The sequence below is a fragment of the Trachurus trachurus genome (genome assembly GCF_905171665.1).
Source record: "Trachurus trachurus genome assembly, chromosome: 8".
Classification (NCBI taxonomy): Eukaryota; Metazoa; Chordata; class Actinopteri; order Carangiformes; family Carangidae; genus Trachurus; species Trachurus trachurus.
This window is the reverse complement of record NC_139905.1, coordinates 26105814-26128509: the sequence shown is the minus strand read 5'-3', so window position 1 is coordinate 26128509 and position 22696 is coordinate 26105814. Positions and strand designations below refer to the sequence as shown.

The following is a 22696-nucleotide window of genomic DNA, read 5'->3' as shown; positions in this document are numbered from 1 at the left end:
ACCATTGTGTTACTTTCAATTGTGCTTAATAAATAAAATGGATTGAATTGGATTGGATTGGAATTTGGGAGTCCTTGGTCTGAAACACGCTGAAGACCCGTGCTTTAGATCTTATTGTTAATACTGCACAATCCATTGATCTATCATGTGATACTTCACCAGAAAGTGTACAATACTAATCACTTTATTCTTGAGTCCAAGTGAGTGATTGTGCACCAGATATAATAAAATTCACAAGACATGCTTCTAAATTTAGGCAAACATAAGAAGTGTTGAGATTATGTGAACAGCAAATTCAGTTCAGAACAGATCAAATAGCAGGACTGACAGCATATGTACCAACTGCAGCATACAGAGAGGTAGCTGCAAAAAATGAATTTCAGTTCCCCTTGGCATGATTTTGTCTGTGTGACTGTATCATACATCAGTGCAATATTGCATCTGTTTAGATACCAGCTGGTATGCAGGGCTAATGTTACAACTGAGTGAGACGGAGCAGCAGAGAGAGAAGGAGGGAGAGGAAAAGGATGGAGAGAATGAGAGTAGAGTAATACAGAGTGCCTACCGTCATATCCACCCATCACTACATTTATTTAATCTACTAATTATAAAAAAATAATAATGTTGAAGTGTTTTTGATCTTCTGGAGTGAAAATGAAGACGACTGATGGTTTTATTCTACTGTTCCAGCTGCTATTGCTTCTGTTGCTATGGTAAAGTCAGTTACCATGGTCCAGCAGCAGCTGGGCGGTGGGCATGTGTCCCTCTGAGGCTGCCGTCATCAGAGCGGTTCGGCCCTGCTGGTCGACCATGTTCACCTCCACGCCGTGATTCAGTAACAACTCCACCACCTGCAGAGAGACACACACTCAACATCTCTACAGCAGGAGTTTAAATAATTTGTTGACTGTGTGTGTGTTTTGTGCGTTGTAGCGTACCTGCCAGTGGCCCCGTCTCACAGCGCTGAACAGCGGAGCCACGCCTCGCCTGTTGCTTTGATCCACAGCCGCCCCCTGATCCAACAACAGCCTGCACACAGACAGACGGCCGCCTCCTGCTGCTGCTGACAGAGCTGAGACACACACACACACAGACAGACAGACAGACAGACAGACAGACAGACAGACAGACAGACAGACAGACATGTGTAAGATGTAAGATACTGGACAGATGATTTTCTGGTCGAGTTTGGGTGCTGGGTTTAGTCAGTTTAGAAATAATTTAGAATTTAGCAAAAATTATGAGTAACCCTTTAATTTACCAGCCATTATGTAATAATGTCAAGAAATAGCCAAAAAATAACAAGTAATTGCATCATAATGTCTAGAAATAACCTAGAAATAACGATCAATTTCATAGTAATGTAATGTTTTTCAAAAGATTACAAAGGCCAGAATTTTTCTCCACCAAGTCTTTGCAATTGACCGTTATTTCTGGCCTATTGCTACGAAATCAATCATTATTTCTTGTCTATATTTCTCAACTTTACAATGAAACTGACTGTTATTTCTAGGCTATTTCCAGACATTATGACGCAATTACTTGTTTTTTCTTGGCATTATCATGTAATTAGCAGCCTGTAAATTGAAGGGTTACCAAATAAGGTTTATGTTTTTTATTTCATGGATTCATTTTTAGGATTATTTTCATTTTTTATAGTCATTTCAAAACCTGGGTGTGGCCCATACTATAGCTTGTGGCACTGGCCCCTGGTAAACTGAGGTTGTCGTGTGGTGATTTTGTGCTGTAGTGCACAGTTTCCTCCACTAGAGGTCAGTGGTGTGCAGCACAACAACGGCTTACTGTTCACAGACTCACTTATTCACTGTATTGTGGTTCTTGCAGTTGAGCTAATGCAGCCAAAATGACAACAAAGAGTCAGAGAACATGATGTCAGTGCTTCTGCCCTTCATTAACAGATGTGATTCATATCAGTCGGTTTTGAGTGGAGCATCGGCAGTAGGACCTGCACTGTAGAAGTTTTTTTTGGTATTTTCAGACTTTTCAGCTGCACATGTTGCATTTAGAGACAGTAACACTCGTGACTGGTCACTCTAAATAGATTAGTACACATTTAAAGCAACACTATGTAGTTTCTTGACCTTAAAATAATGTTTCTAAACTCATTCAAGTGGTAGGAAAACGGTTAATAGGATGAATCGTGCCGCCGCTGCAGGCTGAGCGGGTAGGAACTCAGCCCTTCCCTCTATCTGCTGTGAAGGTGAAGAGTGCGACAGGCTTTACAAGCTTCCCAGGGGAAGCACAGTACCTGAACTTGTTGACGGAGCCGATGTCGGAGGAAAGCAAAGAGGGTTTTGTTGGAGGAGGCAAAGAGAAAAAAAACGAGAAAGTGATTGGATACAAGCCTAGTCAGTAATCCCCTCTGGAGGGGAGACTGGCCGGCTTTGAGTCCCCGCACAGGGTGCTCGTGAGAAGAGCAGGGAGACCGGGCTTGAGATTAATGTTGAACAAAATCTGACTCCCCTTCTAACTCTGATTAGGGGAGTAAGATTCTGGTGAGGAGTTATAAAATTCTACAACACCGGTCCGATATTTAGGCTATCCGTGTTCAGAAACTACATGGTGTTGCTTTACACTGCAAACCACATACTTATAGCTTTTTTGTGTGAAATCCTGTTATGTAATCCTCATCCATAAATGTAATTGTATACATACATAATTGGCCCATTGCCATAATCCCTATAGTTTTAGGAGTAGGTTTGTTACCTTTAACTGTCGGTGCAAGCTATTTTTAGAACGGTGGAGCAGAGCCGTGAGCTGCTCAGAGCTACGCTACGGAGGCTCATGGGATTTCTTGTTTTTCCTAATCAAACTCATCAAATACACAATCCAACGACTCAAACGCTCTGGTGGACAAGTTGTGACCTGCACATTCACTAAGCTATGAGATAATAACGGATTATTACGAGACAGAGTTGTTTTAGAGGTAAATTCATGCAAAACCGCAGATGCGCGTCCCCGTCGGAGGCAGTTTTTCAGCAAGCAGTCTCTGCATTTACCTGTGTATTTGATGAGTTTGATGAGGGAAACCAAGAATCCCATTAGCCTCCGTAGCATAGCTCTGAGCAGCTCGCGGCTCTGCTCCGCCGTTCTAAAAATAGCTTGCACCAACAAATAAAGGTAACAAACCTACTGCTAAAACTATAGGGATTATGGCAATGGGCCAGTTTGCGAAAATGTTGAACTATTCCTTTAAACTAGTTCAACTACTAAAGAACCCCTGTAGCACCAGATAACAAAGACTAGAACAGTGGATGTTGTGCAGTTTCAGAGACAGGTTTTGCAGTACCTGTCTCTCCCCAGAGACTGTCCACTGTGTTGACGTCCGGTCTCTCCTCCTCCTCCTCCTCTTCTGGAAGATCCAGTAGGTACGACACGATCTACACACACATGCATGAAATAGGAATATTACAAACATATTCAAACACACAGTATTTGAATAGGTGTGTCACGTGTGTGTGTAAGTGTGTGTAGGTGACCTCTGAGTGGCCCATGCTGGCTGCTGCGGTCAGAGCTTGCTGCACTGCCTGGCTCTTGCTCGCCCCCTTCTGGCTGCAGCAGGAGGTGCAGCTCCAGTCCGCCTGCTTCAGGAGGAAGTGCAGCACCTTGAGGTGGCCCCGCTGCACGGCGTGCACCAACACGCACTGACCCGAGCTGTCCACATGTCCCACCTGAGAACACGACGAGACGGAGAGACAGAAAGTGATGGGGCTGCACTCGATTGGTCTCACAATTACAGGAAGTCGAGGCGCGGGGGAATGTTTGGTTCATATAAACATGAGACAATCATGTAGTTTTATTGTTTTGGTCTGTGCCCCACCACCACGGTTTCACTCCGCTAAGTGACATCACAGCACATCTACACACACATATTAGGGACAGGTGAAGCTGCAAGGCCTTACCTTAGCTTTGTGCTGGCTCAGCATGGCCACAATGTCCAGATGTCCAGCTGCCGCAGCGAATCCCAGTGCGGTCAAACCGTCACGTGACTGAATGTCCACCTGTAAACACAACACACACACACAATTAGTTCAACCTCCAGCTCCACAGTAGCTCCATGTGTCCTGTAGTGTTGTCACGATACCAACATTTTGGTACCGGTATCGGTACCAACATGTTTTTCGATACTTTTCGGTACTTTTCCAAATAAAAAGAGAACACAAAAAATGTCATTATTGACTTTATTTTAATAGAAAATCTTAGAACTATAACATATCAGTAAATAATCAGTAAATCAATAAACAATCACTGCTGCTGCAGGATTAAAATTGAAATTTCCATCGATATTAATCTGAACTCTTCCTAAATTAAAACATTAGTGGTCTGTTTAAAAATGAATATCAACTTGTTTTATTTGCATTATTTGTGGTCTGAAAACACTGCATCTTTTTTTTGTTATTTTGACCAGTTGTAATTTTTTGGAGAAATTATTATTATATTATAATATATATATAATTATAAGTAGTTTATAGAATGAAACACAAACGTTCGTACTGGTCTCATCCAAGCGCAGTATAGTACCTTTTTAAATGCCTCAGTACCCCGGTACCAATTTAGTACCGGTATACCGAACAACCCTCGTGTCCTGAATCATGAATATACAGTAAATGTGCAGTTTGTACCTGAGCTCCATGGTCCAGCAGCAGCCCCACAGCATCTTTGTGGCCCAGGTGGGCGTGGACACACAGCAGGGGGGCGTTGTTTAGGACATCGCTACGGTAATCCACATCAGACCCGCCCATTATCAGCAACCTGCTCACCTGGACGGGGAGAGAGGGAGGTGTCAGCCCATCTGCATTAACAAGTACTGTACATGTCTGTATGTGTGTGTGTTTGTTACCTTGATGTTGGGGGTGTAGAGGTTACGCAACGATGCCAGAACAGGGCTCAGGTTCTCTGTGCTGTAGGACAACCACAGTCCCTGCAGAACTGAGGAGGAAACCCCGAGCTTCTTACTGAGACCCTGCAGACAGAACAGAAACAAATAGGTTGTTTTCAGACTGTTGTCATGATGCTGCACTGACCAGCAGCACTCCTCTGCTACTTCACAGTTGTTTGGAAACACACTGTAGCACAATCCATTGTAGCTATGGCTATTAAAAGTCATTTTGTTTACACACAATAAGCTAAAGAATATATTTCCACCATTCAGACTTGGACTATAATTGACATTTGACCAGCAGTTTGTCTTTAAAGGGGACATATTATGGAAATATCACTTTTTGAAGGCTCTTTAACATACACTGCTCAAAAAAATAAAGGGAACACTTAAACAACACATCTTAGATCTCAATTTATGAAATATTGCAGTTTAAAATCGTTATTCAATATATAGTAGAGTGTGTTGAGAACAAAATAACATAAAAATGATCAATGTAAATCAAAATTATCATCCCGGGTTGATATCACACAGGTGTGATATACTTGGAGTTACAATGTGTTGTTTAAGTGTTCCTTTTATTTTTTTGAGCAGTGTATATTTGGGTGTTTGTCTTGCCTTCCGGCCCCCAAAATGTGAGAATTGACAAAAAAAATCTCTAATGTTCAGGCTCCCTGGGTTGAAATCCACGTGGTTTTATGAGTTGTTCCCTCAGTTGTCTGTGGTGGGGGCGGGGCAAGTAGTGGCTCATTTGCATTTAAAGGGACAGGCACTGAAACCAGCCGTTCTGAACAGGGCTGTTTAGAGAGGATGAAAAGAGCTGTGATGTTTGATCCTTGGGGTATTTTTGACCAAAGCATGTCACAGATATGTCTTTAAGACACCGGGGAGCTATTTTAATTTGTGGACAGGGGGCAGAATATGTCTCCTTTAAATCCAAATGAACAACAAGGAGAGTTATTTATTAGTTCAGTTGTAGCAGTGGAGGCAGTGGACAGTTTTAAACATCTTGGAATAACTCTGGACGGTGAACACAGCTTTGATCACCACATCACAGACATTAAAAAAACAAACCCAACAACAACGGCTGTCAGCCATCAGAAAACTCACCCCCCACCTACTGTTACTCCTCTATAAGAGCATCATTCAACCAACCCTCCCCTACTGCTCCATATGATTCAGATTCAAATTCAGATGTTTTATTCATGTACTAAGAAAGAAAAACATGTTACACAAGCACTTGCAACAGATGTACATGAAAGGGAACCCCAAAGAAGCAAAAAGTGCTTATAGATAGGGGACACAAACAACCGACAACATTGTCACCCACACCACAACATTCTATCTACACCATATTATGTTACAGTAGTTGATAATGTGGTTCAATGAGGGATCTATGCAGAGTAAAGAGAGCAGATAGTGGAAGATAACTACTTAGTTTGAAAAATAAACCGGTATATTTTGATATACATCGATGTGATGCTTAAAATTAATGAATTGTGGACACCAAGAAATTTGGTTGATTTTACTCTGTCAATGCTTTTCCCATTCATATTGAGAAGGATATGGTCGGTGTTACTTTTATTTTTAAAGGAATGAAATACTATGTAATTTGTTTTCTTGATGTTAAGTGATAATTTTCTTGCATTTAAACCAAGAATCCACTTTCTCCAACTCCATATTAGCCAGTTTCTCCTTCTATGCCATGCTTCTTGCCTCCAAAATCATAAGTCTTCCCACACCAGACCTCACAGAACTAAACAATACATCCATATGACACTTTGCAGTCTCAATACAACAGGACAATTACACACCCACTAAATCGATAGCTCATCCCACTGCCCTCAGTTCGTAGGTATTGGACACTTAAATTCAGAAAAAGGCTCGCATGGGAAAGAGTTGAATCCTTGCAGCCATAGCCACCCGAAACAATACAGCCCCTTGGCATTCTTCTCCTCTTTCTTGTCTGTCACCATGTCCGCCACAGTCAATGTTTGTGCCATACATTGTTTGTGATATGTCTACTTTTGTGTGCTAATTGTGTTGCTGCTCAATGTGTTTATTTGTATTTGTATGTAGGCTACAGTCGAGTGGAAACAAATTTCCCTTCTGGGATAAATAAAGTCTCAGTCGAAGTCTAGTAAAAAAAAGAAATCGAAGATAAGAACAAAATAAAAATATACAACCACCTAGATTTCTATTGGGACTCTTTGGGACTTAACTAAACTACCTTATATATAAAGTAGTAGCCTGGAGCAGCTACTGTACATCGGTATTAAAGGGATAGTTCAACATTTTGGCAAATTGTAGTCTAGGAGTAGGTTCGTTACCTTTAATTGTCGGTGCAAGCTATTTTCAGAATGGAAGAGCAGAGCCGTGAGCTGCTCAGAGCTACGCTATGGAGGCTAATGGGATTTCTTGGTTTCCCTCATCAAACTCATCAAATACACAATCCAACTACTCCAAAACACTGTGGTGGACAAGTTGTGACTTGCACATTCACCACGCTATGAGATAATAATGGAACGCTATGAGACAAAGTTGTTTTAAAGGTAAAGGTAACAAACCTACTGCTATGACTACAGGGATTATGGCAATGGGCCAATTTGCCAAAATGTTGAACTATCCCTTTAACAGCCTTATGATGCCATAAATAACATTACATCAGCCACATGGGACATTTAATTCAGAACACTTGTGACTCTTGCTGCCGATGATACTTCTATTGCTGCAGAGAACAGATGTCTTAGATCTACATGGTGTCACTTTTCTGTCACTGTGGTGGTTTGTCATCGCCCGCTAATTAAACACTTGGATTGAATGCGCAGCAATGACGCTCAAACTGTATATAATTTGCAGTGTCTTCAGTAGTACAGTAGATGAGCGTAAATCAGCTTCGAAACAATAACGCTCACAGCGATTAAAGCAGCAGTGTCTGTGAAAGATTATAATTGATCCAATGTGTTTGGCTCCCGGAGACTGAGAAAGTTAATAAATCCTGACAGCTGTACGAAGTTACGACTATTTACAGTAACTGCATGTGGAGGTGTGAATACAAACAGGGCTTGTGACAGTAAGTTGTTTCACTCTTCCTGTACTGTGATTGAAAGGCTTACAGTACAGTACATACACGGTCTAATAAAAAGGCACTTAAAAAAAAGAAAATACCGGTTTCATTTTTGGAATCAGCACCTTGTGCCCTAAATTCTTCAACTGTTTATATGTTTAAGTAATCCATCATGTTGTAAACCATCATTACTGCTGGCTGTCAGTTCATGGCTGAGAGGCTGGGTGGGTGAGGAGAGAGAGGGAAAAAGAAGCTGTTACTTCAAAAGATATTTCCAAACCACTTTTCCAAAGGTTTTCCAATCCAAACCACTCTGGAAAAATCATGTGTAATGTTCAACATCAATGAAGAAAAGTGATACAAGAAGAAGTGTCTGCAGTTATCTGTGAGCCAGCTCTTCCAGCTGTTGTTCACAGCTGGTTTATACTCTAGAGAAGCTCTTACTACAACTCAATGGAGCTGTGGCGACTGTTACAGTAGGTGTGCTGTACAGGTGTTCTGTTAGGAGGAGAGGTAGGACTTTTTTGTGTGTTCAGGTTGTGTTGCTTTGCAAAACACAAGTCAAACTCAAGGCCCTGGGGCCAGCTCCGGCTCGCGATACAATTTTATGTAGCCCGCAAGAACAATGGCCCACCGTAATAGTGCTCATACTACTCACACTACTATATACACAGTAGCGTGCGGTGGCCTTTCAGTCAGGGCCAGCAGTAACACCCTCAACCCCCCCCCCTCCCCCCCAAAAAATAAAAAAAATTAAATGTAAAAAATGCAAGGCCACTATTGTGCAACACTACTTAATCAACACCAACGACCGCTGAACAACCACAACGCATCAAGACACCACTGTGCAGCATCGCCATCTGATCATCTTCCCTTAGATCACTCACCACTTTATGCACCATATGACACAAAACATGAAAAACAGCACCTACTGCCCAACTTCTTAATCACTTCAAAAATAAAATCAATTTCTGTAACAGACCCATGCCAAAGAGCGTGCCCACAAAAATTAAAAATTAACAATCTCTTAATGGTTGAGACACACCCACAGAGAGAGAGAGAGAGAGAGAGAGAGAGAGAGAGAGAGAGAGTTTTTGACCCAGAAGCAACACCAAAAGCATACAGTAGCCTATTAGCCCAACAGTATGCAGCGCCAATCTGAGAAAGTTTTAAAAAAAAAACTAGCACTCACCCATCACCACGGCTTGTACTGAAGAGTGGACATGTCCATCAGAACAGCTTGTTGTGCTCCGAGCTAGCTGTCAACCAGTCGTACCATAGTTTCCCACCTTATGCCACACAAAGCTTGTTGGTTTGTAGTTAGCATCCATTTTAGGCGTCTGTCTTGCAAAAAATCAATTTTTTTCTGCAAAGGTCCGCAGTCGTATCACAAAATCTTGCTGTTAAATCACCCGCCATCAGCTTTCCAGAATAACAGACTACGTGCGTCATCACGCAGCTGCCCATGGGCCAATCAGTCAGGCTAATTTCATGACAACACCAAGGCCAGCACTAGAAACTCCGCTGGCCCTAGGGCGTTCTGTCAATAACACATCAAAATCTGATTGGCTGATGATACTGTCACTCAACGTTTTAACCCAATAGCAGCGTCCAGCTTCGACCAAAGGCTAGCAATGCAACTACTGCTGGCCCCAGCCGAGGAACGGAGCTGTGATGCGTTTATAGGACATAGGAAATTTGAGTTCCACAAAACCAATCGTTTTCTGGATAAAGTTGCATACTGAACAAGTAATTGACTCCAGACACATTTCAGAATCACTTTTCAATTATAAAAAATAATAATTATTTCATTTTTGACAGGGCTAGCAGTGCTGGCCCTGCTACCCCTGACCGCACACCACTGTATATACATATATATAATATATTATATCCACAGAAATTTAAAGGGATAGTTCAACATTTTGGCAAATTGACCCATTGCAATAATCCCTATAGTCTAAGGAGTAGGTTTGTTACCTTTAATTGATGGTGCAAGCTATTTTTAGAACAGCGGAGCAGAGCCCAAAGTTGCTCAGAACGTTACAAGACGGAGTTGTTTTCGAGGCAAATGAAGAGACTACTGGCCAAAAAACTGCCCCCGACGGGAACGTGCATTAACGATTTTGCATGAATTTACCTTCCGTTCCGTTATTATCGCATAGCGTGGTGAATGTGCAGGTCACAACCTGTCCATGAGAGCGTTGTGGAGTTGTTGGATTGTGTATTTGATTAGTGGAAACGAAGAAATCCCATTAGCCTCCGTAGCATAGCGTCCGTAGCGTTCTAAAAATAGCTTACACCGACAATTAAAGGCAACGCACCTACTCCCAATTTGCCAAAATGTTGAACTATCCCTTTAAATATGTATGTATGGTCCATCAAAGTGCAAAAGTTCATATCTGATATATTCTTATTTTGCAACCTCATAGTTAATGAAAAACAAGGTTTTTATTCATTATATTCTTATTATTTCATTTTATTTTTATTAAGAAAATTGACCGTACGCTGGCTGTTCATATTCATGTTTCTGTTTAAAACAATATCAGTTTGAGGCTTTTCAATAATGTCAGTAATGTGTGGTCCGCAACATACTCTGTGTTTTAAATTTGGAGTATGATCTCCAACACCAAAGACCTGATGCTTTGTGTTTCTGTGCTCGTGCTGCTGTGTGCGCATGCTCACCTTGTAGATATGAGCCTTCAGGATGTGATGCCCCAGCTCCAGTGTCTGCTGTCGACTGAGCTTCCCCCCCTGCCTGCAGAGCCAGAAGGCCAGCAGAGTGTGACCACTCCTGAAACAGATGGACAGACAGACGACCTCAGTAGAAAACCATCACTTTTTCATTCTCCGTCTATCACTCTCTCTCCTCACGCGGCCTAACGGTACGGTACCTGGGGTCGCAGAGGAACCTGTCGTCCTGCCCCTCCTCCCTCCAGACCAGCCACTCCCTGAAGGAGGCGTGGTTCAGCATCCAGCTGCCGTCGCTTCGCCGCAGCAGGAACGACGAGAGCTGCTCCAGCCGCTGCGCGAACTCTGCCCACTGCAGCGCTCCTCCGGCCAGGGCGCCCGCGTTCACCACCTCGAACAGCTGCGGGAGGGACAGAGAGCGGACACATTTCAAGTTCGGTGTTTCGGTGCCTCGGCCAAAGGAGCTCATGTTGTCACTGTTTATCTCTAAGCACGGTACTAATTTGCACCAAACATAGTGGAGGGATGGTGACGGGCCAGAGGAGAAGTCATTCACCCCCAGGTCTTCTTTACAATGACTCTTTTCTCTGAAGTCTGGTTGGTGTTGTCTGACACTGGCCTTGGAGGTCTGCACTTTTATTTTTAATGTTCCTAATATGTTGATGGGTCATTTTCCTCCTTCCTTCCTTATTTTCATCTGAATAAGAATGTAAAGGAAGGCAATTTTATTTGTATAGCCAATTTCTACAACAGTTTGTCTCAAAGGGCTTTACATGGCATCATACCAACATCCTCTACCCATAGACCCTCGCATCGACTGAGGAAAAACTCCATAGAAAAACGGGCAGACGTGCAACACGGAATATGTGAAAACATGGAAATGGAATCGGTCAGTGAAAAAGAGCTGATGAAGGCAGCTTGTGGTGGGGAGGCTGGGTCTTATACAGGAACTGCAGGGAGAGCAGGCCAGCTTAATGGGAGTACTGGATGGCAGAGTGGTGTAGTATATGAACTAACTGTTGTAAAAGATGCCAACTAATGATGCTGAAGTATATGCACAGCACTGGCTCATGGGCAGGGAGTGCAGGGGAAAGAAGGTGATGCAGGTGGCAGTTGGTGCAGCCAGGCAACCATACAGATACAGAAGTCTGCACTGCACTATACAATATTATACCACTAAAAACTTAGGGTAAAGGTTTGATCATGAATAAAATGTATAACAAACTCTGACCGATGACATAATGACTCAATGGGACAATGCATTTAGGCGCTTAACCTAACTTTAACAATAATTCTAACTTAAATCCTAACAAAGTCTTCACCCTTGAGACAGAGATACAGCCTAAGTGCGGCTGTCACAGTCTTCACTGTTACTGTAGCTGTAAGCTGCCGGTGAGGTTGTAACCTACCTGCTGCTCCGTCAGTGGGTGCAGTGAAGCCACAGTGATGTTGAGCAGAGGCAGGACTCGCTCAAAAGACGACTGGGTGGGAAACCTCATGTTGAGCTGCAGCAGGTAGACCTCTGCTAGACTCACAGGGACCACCTACACACACACACACACACACAGTCACATGAATATATATATATACATACATACATACAGGTGCATCTCAACGTAAGGATATCATGGAAAAGTGTATTTATGTCAGTAATTCAATTCAAAAAAGTAAAACTATTACATTACTGTAGATCCATTACACACAGAATGAAACATTTCATGTCTTTATTTATTTAATTTATTTTAATTGTAAGGATTATGACCCTCTGAAATATATATAATACATATCTATATGCACACAATATTTGGTTGGGGCAATTTGACTTGAACTACTAGGAATTGACTTTTCCATGATATTCTTATTTATTCAGATGCACCTGTATATGACAGTTAGGCATTTAAACTGTATTGAAACTGTCTATAGATGATTAAATGAGTAACCTCACTAAATGAGCATTCATTCGTCTGAATTTAACATGAAATTAATATCTAATTAATTGTGTTAATTAGTTGTTTGACCTTGAAGCTGGAGCTCTTCAGGACCAGGTATCCTCTCTCTATCAGGTCCAGGGTCAGCTTCAGGTAGAGGTAGGAGCCTCTGCTCAGGCTCTTCAGGTGGCTGATCAGTTTGCCGAGCGCCGTGTTGTCAAGGCGACCATTGCTCAGCGACACGTTGCTCTGGATCTCGCCGCTGCTGTGGATACGCTGCATCAGGTAACCCTGAGCAAGAACAGACATTATACATATACACATTATATAACATATAACACATTATATACATTATATAATATATAACATTATATACAAATTATATGATATATAACCCATTATATACACATTATATGATATATACACTTTATATAATATATAACACATAATATACATTTAAAATGGGTGTATTAGCTCTTAACTAATGTGAACTCAGCTTGAGTTGATGAGCAGACAGACAGGTTGTGTGTTGTGTGTGTATTACCTGCAGGTCCTGGTCTATGGCGTTGTTCTCTTCCATCTTGTCTAGCGAGATACGGTGAAACGGTAGAGAACGAGTGGTTTCCTGATCGGATAAAAAGACAGAAAAACATTTTTTTTTTTTAAGGCCAGTCCAAGTTTTCACAGCGAAGCTGCTCCCAATCTGTGTTTTGCCCTCTGTGGTTTGGCAGCACCATTGGTATATTTTCATCTGCAGACAGATGTTTATCAAAACTGCCTTAACCCTTTCTTCCATGTGATTTAAACATACGCAGCCTGTGCTGATCACTCCCTGAGCCCTTATAGTTTAGATTCAACATCTAAATTCTCTCTACATTTTTATCCATACACAGGCAGAACAAAGCGTACTTCTTGTTTCAAGCTAGCAACCGTCAACTGTGTGAAAAAAACAGTTCCTGACAGATCTCATCAGGAGTGGAGAGCTTACCGAGTGTCTGGATGACTCTTTAATCTTCTAGCTGACTCATTTTAGAATAAGAACCCACTCAAACATGTACTTGATGAAGTGTCTCACTGAATTTGAAGAAAAAAATAAGACTTATTTTGTTCCAACGTGACCCTGTTTGACTGTTTAGTTTACATGCTCAATACAGAAATATGTTTTGCAATACTTCAACCTTAAGTTACATTAACTGCAGTGTTAAGTTTTCCAAATCCAATAAAGAGCCACAGATATCATATGTCCAATATTATATCAAACAAACCTGAACTCAATCTGTCCAAACAGCTCGTTTTATAACAATGAGGAAAGAAAACTGTGGTGAACCTATTCTATAAATATCTGACTTCATACTTCTGTGGAGAGATCTTGCTGCTTATCTTCACTCACTTCTCTTAACTCATTAAACTTCAGGAATCTGTGGCCTGGTTTTGCGGTTTGTAAAACTGGAAACTTTTGTTATGATTCATCAAAACTTTCTTCCCTCTTGGAAATTTCCACCTTCATTAGTCGGATTAATTTAGTGTTTTTATGGTTGACCTTAAAAAGATCTTTAATTGAAAGAAAACATTGCATGGTAGAGAAGAACCCATCTATGAACTGGTAGATCTTTTTTTATTATTATTTTGTTATGATTCCCTGCTTTTGTTTGCAATGACAAAACTCATTTTTATTTATTTGTTCCATTAGTTGCTTTTTAAAATTATTTGATGCATTTTTTTGTATTTTGTCTGATGGCATCTCAAACCAACTCCAATGAAGGAAGTAAAAATGGATGTAACTGTTAACTAATCTGACCTCACCTTGAGTTGATGAGCTCTTTGGCTTTGTTACTTTACTACTGACTTCCAAACTGACAAACAAAGACTTTTCTTTTTGTGGTTCATTTTTTTCATTTGAATAACAAAAACCTGACATGATGTGTTTTTTCTGTTGTTGTTGTGGAGAAAGGGAGCCGTAAATTGTCAGATTTTTGAAAGGGGTTTGGTGAGAATTGCTGCTGCTGAGGGCAACATCATTTTTTATTTTATTCAAGTAGCAGCTTTAAAGGGATTACTTCTAAGTTTCAGTCACTGCTGTCGGTTCCCTGCTGCGATGGGTGGGGGAGACTGTCACTTGAAAAGAGCTCCAGCTGCTGTTGATTTTGTTATACAAGTTTACGTCTACTGAGAGTCGCTATCAGAAAGTGACAAGACCTTGTGTGTGTGCGTGTGTGTGTGTGTGTGTACCTGCTGACCGGTCCTGACAGTGGTGATAACCTTCAACCAGGATGGGAATTTCTGGATGTTTCTGGACAGGAAGGAAGTCAGTGTGTCGCCGTAGTCCGGCCGGTGGAATTCTGCTTCGTTCAAGCCGTCAATCAGCACAATAAGCCCCGCCTTTTCCACATGCAACTTCCTCTCTGGAAAAAAAAACACAACAACGTAAACCACCACGGATTAAAAACTGTCCCGTATTGTAGCAGATGTCATGTTGCCTCGGCAACATTAACACACATGTTCTGGTCATGTTCTTCCCTTTTGGATTATTGGTCAGCAGTCTTTAGAATTCTTTCACAAGCACTATCATTAAATGTGCAACCTAACGCCTACTCTGCCATCTTCGGTATAGTTCCAGCTGACCAACATATTATGAATAAGCATAAGGACATAGCATTTGCTACTTTGCTTGCCCGCCGAAGGATTTTGTTGCACTGGAAATCCCCCAAACCACCCAGCACCTCCTTATGGATGAGTGACCTTATGCTCCATTTAAGTCTTGAAAAGATCAAATACACACTTAGAGGGTCGAAAAACCTATTTTATTCCACCTGGAGCCCAGTAATGTCTTTCATAAACAAGCTTAAAACTCTCCCAGATAACTCATGAATCCACTGGTACTATATCCTGAAGGGTGATGCATGATGTTGCACAGCAAACACGGCCTCCTCATTTATTCTCAAACTTGACTGTCAAATTACCTACTTCCACTTTTTTCTTTTCTTTCTGTTAATTTCTTCATACATGTTGAATGATACCTTTACCTGTCAAGATCATAACCTTTATTTATTTATTAACTTATTTAATTCCCTTAAAATGGGATGCACTGGATGTTGTAGGGGGGGATGGGTTGGGTGGGGGGTGTTTGTTTGTATATGTGTTCTGAGAAAAATCAAAAATATTGTCTTTTTATATTACTGTCTCTTTGTACCTTGTTCTCAATAAAAGGATATTTGAAAAAAAAAAAACTGTCCCGTGACTTTAGCAGAACGGAAGCAGGCAGCTGTGGTCACCTTTGTAGAGAGCGTCCAGCGGCTCCAGTATTCCTCTCTGCAGGGCCGAACTGGGGTCCTGGATGCAGGAGCGCAGGCTGAGCACGCTCTGCAGCTGGGGCGACCGGTGCAGCAGCTCCCTGTAGGCCAGCAGCTGGGGGGCGTCGCTGAGCATGGCGGCCATGTTGTGGACGAACTCCGGGACCAGACAGGTGTGACAGTTGTCGGCCTGACAGAAGTGATATGAGACGACCTGCGAAGACAGACGGGTGTTCCTCTGGGTTACTCACTGAGCTACTACAGCTGGGAGAGCTGATGACTTATGGAGCAACGGCCCGTTTTACCTAGCAACGGTCTGGCAATCGACTGCTGGAATTCTTTTTCTGTTGTTTTTCTTGTAATTCTACATAGTCAACCTTTAAATATAGAAATGTAAAAAGGGAATAATGCTATATCTTCAAGTCAGTATCAGTACTGTACCCTCCACTTGAAGATATAGCATTATTCCCTTTTTACATTTCTATATTTAAAGACAAACGCCTCTAATTTGTTGTGTGCTATGACGGCCTATATAGCCTGAACTACTCCATAAACTCCTATTAGATGTATATATATTTTTGTATTAATGACATTTTTGTATATACACCAAACAAATAAGTGTTAATGGACGATTGTTTACTGTTTGGGGCTGATACATAGCAGGTGTGTGAGTATGACGTGACTTTTGAATATGGCATCTTCTTGTATATTACTGTTAACATCTAAAGAAGAGCTTCCAGCTCAAAACGTTGAGTATTTAATACATTTTTTGCACTGGAGCCATATGGTGTTGCGGACCCCTTCTTCTTTTTGTTTCCTGCTTTGCTTACGTTGGTCCAGCACCCACCCGACATGGGTTTTTGGATGTGCATGCTGTTTTTCATTTTTGCTTTGTACAGATAAAACAACAGACACCTAAAAACTGTACTCTTTGATTCTCAACCATGCGGTGCAGTGTGTCTACATTCAGTAAAGTGGGGACACACTACCTGTCCTGCGAGCTTCCTCAGCGCCTCCTTCTGCCTCCTCCTCATCTCTGGAGTTCCTGGACAGCTCCCACCTCCTCCTTCGTCCCCTCTTCCTCCTCCTCTTCCCAAGGAATCGTTGGAGAAAGAAACAGGCGCTACATCTGCAGCGAGGGTGCAGATGACAGAAATGTCAGCACAGATGTAAACACACGCACACTGACTCTCTGTTTCCATGCAGTTGTTGTTTTTGTGGAGACTGCCACAGCTGGTTTGAGAAGTTTCTGCATGATGACTCAGCTGTTTCTAGCTGACTGAGTAGGTTGATCTTCATGGCTGGAATACCTCACTGGGGGTCATGCGATATGAGCAGAGCTACTGCCAAAAACCTACAATGTCCACTTTTCTATCAGGTTCAACTATTATAGCAACAAATTCAGGACAGGTATGAAAGTATAACAGAAGGCTGCTTTATGTATCTCTATCTAAATTTGTTTATGTCACAGTATGACAGTTAGCGATGGATACAATTCATGAATTTCATTCCCCTTGCTGATTAAGTTTGGCTTATAATAAAACACGATTTGCGTTTGATACTGTTTGGTCAAAAAATGGTAAGTCTCAAACTGTGTGTAAATACAAGTACGTTGCCCACGATAAAAAAAAAATATATATATATATTGTCATACAGTGATCCCTCTGTATTTGATATGACAATCATCACGGCACGGCTTGTTTACCTGAAAGTTGCTACTGCTAATACTATGGTTCATTTCTGCGTGTTTCCGAATTGTCAGAAAGTTTTAGTTTAAAATGGAACCGAATGCCGCGCAGCGCTCGGAGATGACATCATCCAGGTCAGAGGTTAGTAGGTCAACCTACAGCCCCTGGATGTTGATAACAGCTAACCCCGGACTCAGAGGGGACTAGCACTAGCGTATCATAAGAAAATATTGGTGAAATTAACGAGTTTTGCGGTGGATAATGTGTTATTTAGAGGATGTATTCCGCTGCTGATATAGGCGGCTCTCTGCTGGATCTAAGTTATCTGGGTGAGAAAATGATCGTATTTTATGCTAGAAATAAGGTCCAGATTGTAAAGAAAAATGGAAATTCCCCTTTAATTCACTGCATGATGGTTTAGGTTTCACAGAATTTGATGACTTAGATGAACAATGGGAAACAAGCACACAGTCTTTGTGTAAGAGTATTGGAGGAATCCACTCAGAGCACCTCCATGTTCTAATGAAAATATTATCTCCCATCCCTGGATTTAGTCTCTTTGTGTGAACTTTTGAGATTGTTCTCAAATTAAACTCAACATTTTTCAGTTCATTGAGGTGAGAAGGTCTCGAGAGATAAAGCTCACTAAATGTCTGATTAGCAAAGTTTCCACTTACGTTTGGGAATGGTTTGGCTCCCAGCAGCCGTTGGCCACATTCGGTTTCCGTGACAACTGAGCGCGACCAGACGGGCGATGATGGCGGTCTTGCCGAAACCCATGTTGCCGATGATGACCACGCCCTGGCTGGTCGCTGGGTCGTCCCTGGAGAGACAGGCCTCCACTTCCTGAAAGAGCCACTCCCTGCCAGTGAACAGCCAATCGGACGAGAGGCCAGGAATCTCAAAGTGGAGGGGCTTCAGGTTGAGAGAGGGGGTGAAACGAACTGTGGAGAGAGAGAGAGGATGAGTGACGTGGTGATAGAGTTTACAGTTTGAGAGTTTGGCTACGTTCACACTGCAGGTCGTAATGTACAATTCCAATTTATTGCTCAAATCCGATTTTTTGTTTGGCTGTTCACATTACGTCTTTAAATGTGGCCTGTCTACGGATCGCTGTGTGAACAGCTCACGCTCCTGAAGTGACCCGCATGCGCAGTTGATCATTGATGACATCACGCCACAACGGTGTTTACGGAAGCGAACATGGCAACGGCAACCGTCATTGTAGGACTTTATGGCTTAATGCTAAAAAAAAGAAAAGAAATTCACATTGGCTTTGAACCTTGGTCTCCTGTTTGCTAGAGTAGCATCTCTCCCCACTACGCTATCAACCTTGATCTGATATCCATGTTTTGATTCTGTTCCTGGCTCCCGCCTGTGGCACACTTTTTTTTTTCCGATCAACTTTATTTGTCATTCATTTACATACATACACATACATACATTACTTAATAATGCAGCACGGATCATAATTATGTCAAAGTCGCTTTAAATGCGACCTGGCTGTTCAGATTGCGGTCGCATTAAAAAAAAATCCGTTACGTATCCGATTCGGTACCACATTTAAAAGTGGCTTAATTCTGATTTGAAAATGTCAGATTCAATGCGACTTGTGCTGTTCACACTGTCAAAAGCAAATCAGATATGGGTGTGTGTTTACTGTACCTCTGTGGTCCTGACAGCTCCCAGAAGTCTGTCTGGGCATTCTGAGCGATGTCCTCGAAGGGACGTGTCTCTGCTGATCGTCCAGGTAGGCCAGGTCTTCAAGGTGGGCGGAGCTAGTGGCTACAGAGAGACAATAAAAAAAACAGGAAAAATGTCAAATATGAAGGTTTTAAAACTGAAGCACTGCAGAAACACATATATTTTCCACAAAAGTCTAAAAGGATTTAATATCTGTACAAATTCAAAAGTTGTTAACCTGAACTGCTGTGGTGGAAAAGTCCTGTTTTACACCCAGAGCAAACACATAATTATCATGGAAGCCATCACTTTGTCTTTGTTTGCTGACTATCAGCAGTGAGCTCACTGTAGCTGAGAACGAATGATGTGTTTCCTTCCTGACAGGAAAGAGTGTGTGGGAGTGCACTGCTGGACTGGAAACAGCTTGATCCACACACACATACTGTACACATCATACACACACACATTTCATATATCATCATCATCATATCATCTATCATTCATTTGCCATTTTACCTGCTACTGAATTAGGGCGGGGCATGAGGTAGAGCGGTATGGAGTGGGTGGAGCCTGACGAGCGAGCAGCGCCAGGGTGGAGTTTGTTGAGGCTGTACGTGGAGGCGGCCATGTTGTCATCCACCCTGTACAGAGATCCGTCATTCGGATGTCCTGTCGCTACCATGCAGGAAGAGGAGGTGGAGGCCACCACTGTTCTGCCCCCCTGCTGCCAGAGGTTGAGGCTGCTCCCATGGTAACCATCGCCAGTGTATTTGGCGCTGCTGTCCTGCTCTGCAGCCGACTCTGCGGAGTAGCTGGTCAAGGTGGCTGAAAGGAAAGAGGTGGGATGAGGGGCGGGAAAAGGTTAATAGCTTTGCAGTGTAGGGATTTTTTTTTTTTTAAGTGAGTGTATCTGCTGCATCTCACCTATGATGCCGCTGTCTCTGCTTTCCAGTGTTGAGGTGGGAGAGGTGACAGAGGCTTGTGCGGAGGAGGAGGAGGCATGCTTGTTGTTGTTGTTGCCCTCTTCTCCAGCAGGGCGCTGTAGCGTGGAGCAGGGGGAGGTGCTGCTGCTGGCCAGACTGGAGGACGGAGAGATCCTCTGTGGGGAAGACAACAGACTGTATCCTCTACTTTCTGCTGTATAATTATGAGATGAGACATCAAGAATAAAAGAGAATAACACCACTCAGAGGGCACAGACCTCCTCCGTTCGGGGCCAAACATTCACCAGGCTTCAGATAAAAATAAAAAAGAATAAAATTTGGATCCACCCTGAATTTCAAGATTATTCTCCACTCCCTTATCCAACACCACGCTTGGTGCAAATTGTTTTTTTGTACAGTTCTCCTACTGTCAGACATATTGGTGGAAATGTAACTTTCTTGGCAGTGCCAACAGATAGATAGATAGATAGATAGATAGATAGATAGATAGATAGATAGATAGATAGATAGATAGATAGATAGATAGATAGAAATCAACAAGTTGATTTTAAATTCCAAAATATGTAATATAAATCAAAATATTCGATTGCATTTAACATTTGAAAAAACTTTACAGTACTTGAGTAAAATTTCTAGTGCAGAATTGAAATATTATCTTCCTTGTAAGAGTATTTGTACATTGTGGTGTTTCTAAGTTTAGTAAAAGGTCTAATAGGGGATTTAAAGGGATAGTTCACCCAAAATTGAAATTTCAAATTTGGACGAACTGGGAAGAGAACAGACCCTGGTCCGTCCAAATTTGACGAACCCGGAAGAGAAGCTTCGAGAAGCTTCCGCTACAAAACAAGCTTGAAATATAGACTTATTTAATTTTTCTTGGGACAATTTCACATTTCGGGGCTTCAATACAAGACGGACATTACATACGAGCAGCATGGAGGTATTTGGATGTTTTTTGGTGTGTCTCTTTTTGTTACGAAGACAGTTGGTATCTATTTGCAACCGTTATATGGACATGCACTGCTATGCCGAGATCCCCTGTAACTCAGAGAAGCCACGGAGGACTCTGAAACTTCTCCCAGCCCTTAGTCCACATGAGGGTGAGTAGATAATGAGTGAAATTTTAATTTTGGGTGAACTATCCCTTTAATAGCTCAGAGTTGTAAGATAGCTACAGTAACACTAAAACACTGGCTTCACTTTGATGCTTAGCAATAAACCAAGCTCACAGACAGCATAGTTAACTAGCTTTGTAGCGTGTTAGGCAAATGTTTTAAACCTCAAGTGTTTCAATTACTGTTTGTGTTTATTTATAGCAACAGCCACTAATTGGTTGATTTACAAATACCACAACAATCTGTAAACCCAATCTAACAGCTAATTAGCTAGATCTGATAGCAGTGGTTTAGCTACTGTAATAGGACATGTGGGGAAATGCTAGTATGTGATAAAAACAGTATTTCTATAATGAAATAATATCTTTAAACAATCCAGTTATTGTGACAATGAATGTTGAAGTAACATTTAATAACAATGGTTTGAGTTGAGTGCAGTATACAGTAGTAGTGGTCGAATTCAATGCTGACACAACATGGTGGCAGGGTATAGAGTGGGTAGTTTACCTGTCCATCATCCTGGGCAGGGTAAGGGGACCCTGGGTCTCCAGTAATGACCTTGTCCCCCAGCAGGAAGCCCAACCTGGTCATCAGAGCATCAGCAGCCTCGTCTACTGAGGGGGGCGGTCCTAACTCCTCATCTGGTACAAAGTGGAGGAAAGGTCAACACAGGTCCGTCACATTTTTGATTAGTCACTGACAAGTTTCAGGTAAAAAGGTGAAAACAGCTGACTCACTGCTGGTGGTAGCTTCATATCTATCTTGAGACAGTTTTAGAAACAAATCAATAAAGTAGCCTATCCCTTTAATGCATGGACTGTGTCCTCAAATGGACATGGCGGGAGGAGGTTTCTGTAGAGCAGCTCTGAGGTTCAGGGTGAGCTGCTCTACCATCACCATCTTGACAGTGTCTCCACCTAACTCCCAGCTAATCCAGAAATGGTTGAAGAGGGTGTGTGTGTGTGGAGTCAAGACTTTGGTGTATGCCAGTGTCTAACAAAGAGGCCACACCCTCAGTTATGCAGAACCTTAAAGGGATAGTTCAACATTTTGGCAAATTGGCTCATTGCCACAATCCATAGTTTTAGGAGTAGGTTCGTTACCTTTTATTGTTGGTGTGAGAAAACAGCGGAGCAGAGCCGCAAGCTGCTCAGAGCTACGCTACGGAGGCTCATGGGATTTCTTGGTTTCCCTCATCAAACTCATCAAATACACAATCCAACAACTCCAAAACGCTCTGGTGGACAAGTTGTGACCTGCACATTCACCACGCTATGAGATAATAATGAAACGTTACGAGACAGTTGTTTTCGAGGTAAATTCATGCAAAACCGCTGATGCGCGTTACCGTCTGGGGCAGTTTTTCGGCAAGCAGTCTCATTTCCCTCGAAAA

The 22696-nt window shown here is 42.1% G+C and overlaps 1 protein-coding gene across 1 annotated transcript in view; it reads right to left on the bottom strand.

Annotated features, from left to right (window-relative positions):
• tanc2a (tetratricopeptide repeat, ankyrin repeat and coiled-coil containing 2a) overlaps nucleotides 1-22696 on the bottom strand; it is a gene marked incomplete at its 3' end in the record, with an annotated part of 68091 nt that overhangs the window by 6930 nt on the left and 38465 nt on the right. The window contains exons 4-23 of the mRNA XM_083977445.1: nucleotides 21811-21944; nucleotides 20169-20343; nucleotides 19761-20069; nucleotides 19227-19346; nucleotides 18239-18505; nucleotides 16863-17002; nucleotides 15856-16087; nucleotides 14813-14985; nucleotides 13128-13208; nucleotides 12674-12874; nucleotides 12065-12199; nucleotides 10859-11055; nucleotides 10650-10758; nucleotides 4862-4984; nucleotides 4644-4781; nucleotides 3924-4022; nucleotides 3501-3692; nucleotides 3311-3401; nucleotides 939-1072; nucleotides 728-851 (exon numbers count right to left, since the gene is read on the bottom strand). Of these exons, the coding sequence (XP_083833571.1) occupies nucleotides 728-851; nucleotides 939-1072; nucleotides 3311-3401; nucleotides 3501-3692; nucleotides 3924-4022; nucleotides 4644-4781; nucleotides 4862-4984; nucleotides 10650-10758; nucleotides 10859-11055; nucleotides 12065-12199; nucleotides 12674-12874; nucleotides 13128-13208; nucleotides 14813-14985; nucleotides 15856-16087; nucleotides 16863-17002; nucleotides 18239-18505; nucleotides 19227-19346; nucleotides 19761-20069; nucleotides 20169-20343; nucleotides 21811-21944 (3174 nt within the window). The remainder of the gene's footprint in view (nucleotides 1-727; nucleotides 852-938; nucleotides 1073-3310; nucleotides 3402-3500; nucleotides 3693-3923; nucleotides 4023-4643; nucleotides 4782-4861; nucleotides 4985-10649; nucleotides 10759-10858; nucleotides 11056-12064; nucleotides 12200-12673; nucleotides 12875-13127; nucleotides 13209-14812; nucleotides 14986-15855; nucleotides 16088-16862; nucleotides 17003-18238; nucleotides 18506-19226; nucleotides 19347-19760; nucleotides 20070-20168; nucleotides 20344-21810; nucleotides 21945-22696) is intronic.